Genomic DNA, 8,397 nt, shown 5'->3' on the forward strand with positions numbered 1-8,397 from the left:
CCTCTCTACTGTATATAGCCCCTCTACTGTATATACCCTCTCTACTGTTATAGCCTCTCTACTGTATGTAGCCTCTCTACTGTATATAGCCCCTCTACTGTATATAGCCTCTCTACTGTATATAGCCCCTCTACTGTATATAGCCTCTCTACTGTATATAGCCTCTCTACTGTATGTAGCCTCTCTACTGTATATAGCCCCTCTACTGTATATAGCCTCTCTACTGTATATAGCCTCTCTACTGTATATAGCCCCTCTACTGTATATAGCCTCTCTACTGTATAGAGCCTCTCTACTGTGTGTAGCCTCTCTACTGTATATAGCCCCTCTACTGTATATAGCCCCTCTACTGTATATAGCCCCTCTACTGTATATAGCCTCTCTACTGTATATAGCCTCTCTACTGTATAGAGCCTCTCTACTGTGTGTAGCCTCTCTACTGTATATAGCCTCTCTACTGTTATAGCCTCTCTACTGTTATAGCCTCTCTACTGTATGTAGCCTCTCTACTGTATGTAGCCTCTCTACTGTATATAGCCTCTCTACTGTATATAGCCCCTCTACTGTATATAGTCTCTCTACTGTATATAGCCCCTCTACTGTATATAGCCTCTCTACCGTATGTAGCCTCTCTACCGTATGTAGCCCCTCTACCGTGTGTAGCCCCTCTACCGTGTGTAACCTCTCTACTGTATATAGCCTCTCTACTGTGTGTAACCTCTCTACTGTATATAGCCTCTCTACTGTATATAGCCCCTCTACTGTATGTAGCCTCTCTACCGTGTGTAGCCCCTCTACTGTATATAGCCTCTCTACTGTATATAGCCCCTCTACTGTATGTAGCCTCTCTACCGTATGTAGCCTCTCTACCGTGTGTAGCCCCTCTACCGTGTGTAGCCCCTCTACCGTGTGTAGCCCCTCTACTGTGTGTAACCTCTCTACTGTATATAGCCTCTCTACTGTATATAGCCCCTCTACTGTATGTAGCCTCTCTACTGTATGTAGCCTCTCTACTGTATGTAGCCTCTCTACTGTATATAGCCCCTCTACTGTATATAGCCCCTCTACTGTATATAGCCCCTCTACTGTATATAGCCCCTCTACTGTATATAGCCCCTCTACTGTATATAGCCTCTCTACTGTATATAGCCCCTCTACTGTATAGAGCCTCTCTACTGTATGTAGCCTCTCTACTGTATGTAGCCTCTCTACTGTATATAGCCCCTCTACTGTGTGTAGCCTCTCTACTGTGTGTAGCCTCTCTACTGTGTGTAGCCTCTCTACTGTGTGTAGCCTCTCTACTGTGTGTAGCCTCTCTACTGTATGTAGCCTCTCTACTGTATATAGCCCCTCTACTGTATATAGCCCCTCTACTGTATATAGCCCCTCTACTGTATATAGCCCCTCTACTGTATATAGCCCCTCTACTGTATATAGCCCCTCTACCGTATGTAGCCTCTCTACCGTGTGTAGCCCCTCTACCGTGTGTAGCCCCTCTACCGTGTGTAGCCCCTCTACCGTGTGTAGCCCCTCTACCGTGTGTAGCCCCTCTACCGTGTGTAGCCCCTCTACCGTGTGTAGCCCCTCTACCGTATAGAGCCTCTCTACCGTATGTAGCCTCTCTACCGTATAGAGCCTCTCTACCGTATAGAGCCTCTCTACCGTATATAGCCCCTCTACCGTATGTAGCCCCTCTACCGTATATAGCCTCTCTACTGTATATAGCCCCTCTACTGTATATAGCCCCTCTACTGTATATAGCCCCTCTACTGTATATAGCCTCTCTACCGTGTGTAGCCCCTCTACCGTGTGTAGCCCCTCTACCGTGTGTAGCCCCTCTACCGTGTGTAGCCCCTCTACCGTGTGTAGCCCCTCTACCGTGTGTAGCCCCTCTACCGTGTGTAGCCCCTCTACCGTATAGAGCCTCTCTACCGTATGTAGCCTCTCTACCGTATAGAGCCTCTCTACCGTATATAGCCTCTCTACCGTATATAGCCCCTCTACTGTATAGAGCCTCTCTACTGTATAGAGCCTCTCTACTGTATGAAGCCTCTCTACTGTATGGAGCCTCTCTACTGTGTGTAGCCTCTCTACTGTGTGTAGCCTCTCTACTGTGTGTAGCCCCTCTACTGTATGTAGCCCCTCTACTGTATGTAGCCTCTCTACTGTATATAGCCCCTCTACTGTATATAGCCCCTCTACCGTATGTAGCCCCTCTACCGTGTGTAGCCCCTCTACCGTGTGTAGCCCCACTACCGTGTGTAGCCCCTCTACCGTGTGTAGCCCCACTACCGTGTGTAGCCCCTCTACTGTATATAACCTCTCTACTGTGCGTAGCCCCTCTACTGTGCGTAGCCTCTCTACTGTACGTAGCCTCTCTACTGTGCGTAGCCTCTCTACTGTATAGAGCCTCTCTACTGTGTGTAGCCTCTCTACTGTACGTAGCCTCGCTACTGTACGTAGCCTCTACTGTGCGTAGCCTCTCTACTGTATAGAGCCTCTCTACTGTGTGTAGCCTCTCTACTGTATGTAGCCTCTCTAATGTATGTAGCCCCTCTACTGTATATAGCCTCTCTACTGTATATAGCCTCTCTACTGTATGTAGCCCCTCTACTGTATAGAGCCTCTCTACTGTATAGAGCCTCTCTACTGTATGAAGCCTCTCTACTGTATGGAGCCTCTCTACTGTGTGTAGCCTCTCTACTGTGTGTAGCCTCTCTACTGTGTGTAGCCTCTCTACTGTGTGTAGCCTCTCTACTGTGTGTAGCCCCTCTACTGTATATAGCCTCTCTACTGTATGTAGCCTCTCTACTGTATATAGCCCCTCTACCGTATGTAGCCCCTCTACCGTGTGTAGCCCCTCTACCGTGTGTAGCCCCACTACCGTGTGTAGCCCCTCTACTGTATATAACCTCTCTACTGTGTGTAGCCCCTCTACTGTGCGTAGCCTCTCTACTGTACGTAGCCTCTCTACTGTGCGTAGCCTCTCTACTGTATAGAGCCTCTCTACTGTGTGTAGCCTCTCTACTGTACGTAGCCTCGCTACTGTACGTAGCCTCTACTGTGCGTAGCCTCTCTACTGTATAGAGCCTCTCTACTGTGTGTAGCCTCTCTACTGTATGTAGCCTCTCTAATGTATGTAGCCCCTCTACTGTATATAGCCTCTCTACTGTATATAGCCTCTCTACTGTATGTAGCCCCTCTACTGTATAGAGCCTCTCTACTGTATAGAGCCTCTCTACTGTATGAAGCCTCTCTACTGTATGGAGCCTCTCTACTGTGTGTAGCCTCTCTACTGTGTGTAGCCTCTCTACTGTGTGTAGCCTCTCTACTGTGTGTAGCCTCTCTACTGTGTGTAGCCCCTCTACTGTATATAGCCTCTCTACTGTATGTAGCCTCTCTACTGTATATAGCCCCTCTACCGTATGTAGCCCCTCTACCGTGTGTAGCCCCTCTACCGTGTGTAGCCCCACTACCGTGTGTAGCCCCTCTACTGTATATAACCTCTCTACTGTGTGTAACCTCTCTACTGTGTGTAGCCCCTCTACTGTGCGTAGCCTCTCTACTGTACGTAGCCTCTCTACTGTGCGTAGCCTCTCTACTGTATAGAGCCTCTCTACTGTGTGTAGCCTCTCTACTGTATAGAGCAAGTCTTTTTACTGTTGTGTAACCTATTGTTCACCTAAAACATTTTTTGCACTATTGGTTAGAGCCTGTAAGTCGGCATTTCACTGTAAGGTCTACAACACCTGTTGTATTCAGCATTTCACTGTGAGGTCTACTACACCTGTTGTATTCGGCATTTCACTGTGAGGTCTACTACACCTGTTGTATTCGGCATTTCACTGTGAGGTCTACTACACCTGTTGTATTCGGCATTTCACTGTGAGGTCTACTACACCTGTTGTATTCGGCATTTCACTGTGAGGTCTACTACACCTGTTGTATTCGGCATTTCACTGTGAGGTCTACTACACCTGTTGTATTCGGCATTTCACTGTGAGGTCTACTACACCTGTTGTATTCGGCATTTCACTGTGAGGTCTACTACACCTGTTGTATTCGGCATTTCACTGTGAGGTCTACTACACCTGTTGTATTCGGCATTTCACTGTGAGGTCTACTACACCTGTTGTATTCGGCATTTCACTGTGAGGTCTACTACACCTGTTGTATTCGGCATTTCACTGTGAGGTCTACTACACCTGTTGTATTCAGCATTTCACTGTAAGGTCTACTACACCTGTTGTATTCGGCGCACGTGACAAATCAACTTTGATTTGATATGAGACTGTTCTGTCTCTGTGCAGGTCAATGCTTCCTGTGCCTCCCACAGCAGTGGGACCAGCCATCAGTCTGGACCTGGATGTAGATGATGTGGAGATGGAGAACTATGAGGTGAGAGGACCAATCAATACACTCAGAAAACACACTCTGTTTTTCTTTCTGTGTATTTTTGTGTTTGTATCTGCACGTGTATCAGGGCCAGATGTTTTGTTTTGTTAGTTTGGGGGGGGCGGGGGGGTTGTTGACCAGTATTTCCAGCATTATCCACTAGATTTGCTGCAAGTAGAAAATCCTTGGAAATTGTCTTTATCTATATATATTTACAGTGGGGCAAAAAGGTATTTAGTCAGCCACCAATTGTGCAAGTTCTCCCACTTAAAAAGATGAGAGCTCTAACCAATAGTGAAAAAAATGTGTTATGTGAACAATGGGTAGGTAAAGAAATAAAACAACAGTAAAAAGACAGGCTACATACGGTAGAGGGGCTACATACGGTAGAGGGGCTACATACGGTAGAGGGGCTACATACGGTAGAGGGGCTACATACGGTAGAGGGGCTACATACGGTAGAGGGGCTACATACGGTAGAGGGGCTACATACGGTAGAGGGGCTACATACGGTAGAGGGGCTACATACGGTAGAGGGGCTACATACGGTAGAGGGGCTACATACGGTAGAGGGGCTACATACGGTAGAGGGGCTACATACGGTGGAGGGGCTACATACGGTGGAGGGGCTACATACGGTGGAGGGGCTACATACGGTGGAGGGGCTACATACGGTGGAGGGGCTACATACGGTGGAGGGGCTACATACGGTGGAGGGGCTACATACGGTGGAGGGGCTACATACGGTGGAGGGGCTACATACGGTGGAGGGGCTACATACGGTGGAGGGGCTACATACGGTGGAGGGGCTACATACGGTGGAGGGGCTACATACGGTGGAGGGGCTACATACGGTGGAGGGGCTACATACGGTGGAGGGGCTACATACGGTGGAGGGGCTACATACGGTGGAGGGGCTACATACGGTGGAGGGGCTACATACGGTGGAGGGGCTACATACGGTGGAGGGGCTACATACGGTGGAGGGGCTACATACGGTGGAGGGGCTACATACGGTGGAGGGGCTACATACGGTGGAGGGGCTACATACGGTGGAGGGGCTACATACGGTGGAGGGGCTACATACGGTGGAGGGGCTACATACGGTGGAGGGGCTACATACGGTGGAGGGGCTACATACGGTGGAGGGGCTACATACGGTGGAGGGGCTACATACGGTGGAGGGGCTACATACGGTGGAGGGGCTACATACGGTGGAGGGGCTACATACGGTGGAGGGGCTACATACGGTGGAGGGGCTACATACGGTGGAGGGGCTACATACGGTGGAGGGGCTACATACGGTGGAGGGGCTACATACGGTGGAGGGGCTACATACGGTGGAGGGGCTACATACGGTGGAGGGGCTACATACGGTGGAGGGGCTATATACAGTAGAGGGGCTATATACAGACACCGGTTGGTCAGGCTGATTACAGACAAATTGTGTCAATTAAAGACCATTTCTTAGGACCATTTCCAAACCTCGTGGACAATGCTGGAAAAAACTGGTCAATAAAAAATAAACCAAAACAACTGTCCCTGAATATGTCTCTCACACACCCTCAGGCATTACTGAACCTGGCTGAAAGGCTGGGAGAGGCTAAACCACGAGGAATCACCAAGGCAGACATCGAGCAGCTTCCATCCTACAGGTTCAGCCTCGACAACCATCAATCTGAACAAACGCTGTAAGATCATCTGCCACGCCTCTTTTTTTCACTCACCCATCTAGCTGTCTGGCTGGTTGAATAGGGCTGGGCAGTGTACCGTATTGTACTATATATCGGTGTGAATGCTCGGACCGGTTTTGGGTTTTTAACTTCTACAATGGTGTTTATTTGGTTTGTTAAATCTGATACACACCTCCGGCGCGTGTGATGTCTGTTTTTTTAAATATTTTACTCCGTTCTCTACTTGAGTTGTCTTTCTCCCTCTCCTCCTGATGCATGCCACTTCTCACACCACGCCCCGCCACTTCTCACACCACGCCCCGCCACTTCTCACACCACGCCCTGCCACTTCTCACACCAAGCCCTGCCACTTCTCACACCCAGCCCTGCCACTTCTCACACCACGCCCTGCCACTTCTCACACCCAGCCCTGCCACTTCTCACACCAAGCCCTGCCACTTCTCACACCACGCCCTGCCACTTCTCACACCACGCCCTGCCACTTCTCACACCCAGCCCTGCCACTTCTCACACCCAGCCCTGCCACTTCTCACACCAAGCCCTGCCACTTCTCACACCACGCCCTGCCACTTCTCACACCACGCCCTGCCACTTCTCACACCCAGCCCTGCCACTTCTCACACCAAGCCCTGCCACTTCTCACACCACGCCCTGCCACTTCTCACACCACGCCCTGCCACTTCTCACACCCAGCCCTGCCACTTCTCACACCACGCCCTGCCACTTCTCACACCAAGCCCTGCCACTTCTCACACCCAGCCCTGCCACTTCTCACACCCAGCCCTGCCACTTCTCACACCACGCCCTGCCACTTCTCACACCAAGCCCTGCCACTTCTCACACCCAGCCCTGCCACTTCTCACACCACGCCCTGCCACTTCTCACACCACGCCCCGCCACTTCTCACACCCAGCCCTGCCACTTCTCACACCACGCCCTGCCACTTCTCACACCACGCCCTGCCACTTCTCACACCACGCCCTGCCACTTCTCACACCACGCCCTGCCACTTCTCACACCCAGCCCTGCCACTTCTCACACCCAGCCCTGCCACTTCTCACACCACGCCCTGCCACTTCTCACACCCAGCCCTGCCACTTCTCACACCAAGCCCTGCCACTTCTCACACCACGCCCTGCCACTTCTCACACCACGCCCTGCCACTTCTCACACCCAGCCCTGCCACTTCTCACACCCAGCCCTGCCACTTCTCACACCAAGCCCTGCCACTTCTCACACCACGCCCTGCCACTTCTCACACCACGCCCTGCCACTTCTCACACCCAGCCCTGCCACTTCTCACACCAAGCCCTGCCACTTCTCACACCACGCCCTGCCACTTCTCACACCACGCCCTGCCACTTCTCACACCCAGCCCTGCCACTTCTCACACCACGCCCTGCCACTTCTCACACCAAGCCCTGCCACTTCTCACACCCAGCCCTGCCACTTCTCACACCCAGCCCTGCCACTTCTCACACCACGCCCTGCCACTTCTCACACCAAGCCCTGCCACTTCTCACACCCAGCCCTGCCACTTCTCACACCACGCCCCGCCACTTCTCACACCACGCCCGCCACTTCTCACACCACGCCCGCCACTTCTCACACCACGCCCCGCCACTTCTCACACCACGCCCCGCCACTTCTCACACCACGCCCTGCCCCCTCTCACACCACGCCCCGCCCCCTCTCACACCACGCCCCGCCCCCCTCTCACACCCAGCCCCGCCCCTCTCTCACACCCAGCCCCGCCCCTCTCTCACACCCAGCCCCGCCCCTCTCTCACACCCAGCCCCGCCCCCCTCTCACACCCAGCCCCGCCCCGCTCTCACACCCAGCCCCGCCCCGCTCTCACACCCAGCCCCGCCCCGCTCTCACACCCAGCCCCGCCCCGCTCTCACACCCAGCCCCGCCCCGCTCTCACACCCAGCCCCGCCCCGCTCTCACACCCAGCCCCGCCCCGCTCTCACACCCAGCCCCGCCCCGCTCTCACACCCAGCCCCGCCCCGCTCTCACACCCAGCCCCGCCCCGCTCTCACACCCAGCCCCGCCCCGCTCTCACACCCAGCCCCGCCCCGCTCTCACACCCAGCCCCGCCCCGCTCTCACACCACGCCCCGCCCCCTCTCACACCACGCCCCGCCCCCTCTCACACCAAGCCCCGCCCCCTCTCACACCAAGCCCCGCCCCCTCTCACACCAAGCCCCGCCCCCTCTCACACCAAGCCCCGCCCCCTCTCACACCAAGCCCCGCCCCCCTCTCACACCAAGCCCCGCCCCTCTCTCACACCAAGCCCCGCCCCTCTC

General features: G+C 53.4%; 1 protein-coding gene across 2 annotated transcripts in view; it reads left to right on the forward strand.

The window, feature by feature from the left end:
• rnf44 (ring finger protein 44) overlaps positions 1 to 8,397 on the forward strand; it is a 42,654-nt gene that overhangs the window by 28,890 nt on the left and 5,367 nt on the right. For both annotated transcript variants that reach the window (XM_064955449.1, XM_064955450.1), the window contains exons 8-9: positions 4,311 to 4,398; positions 5,965 to 6,086. In XM_064955449.1, the coding sequence (XP_064811521.1) occupies positions 4,311 to 4,398; positions 5,965 to 6,086 (210 nt within the window). The remainder of the gene's footprint in view (positions 1 to 4,310; positions 4,399 to 5,964; positions 6,087 to 8,397) is intronic.

Source organism: Oncorhynchus masou, chromosome 32 (genome assembly GCF_036934945.1).
Source record: "Oncorhynchus masou masou isolate Uvic2021 chromosome 32, UVic_Omas_1.1, whole genome shotgun sequence".
NCBI lineage: Eukaryota > Metazoa > Chordata > Actinopteri > Salmoniformes > Salmonidae > Oncorhynchus > Oncorhynchus masou.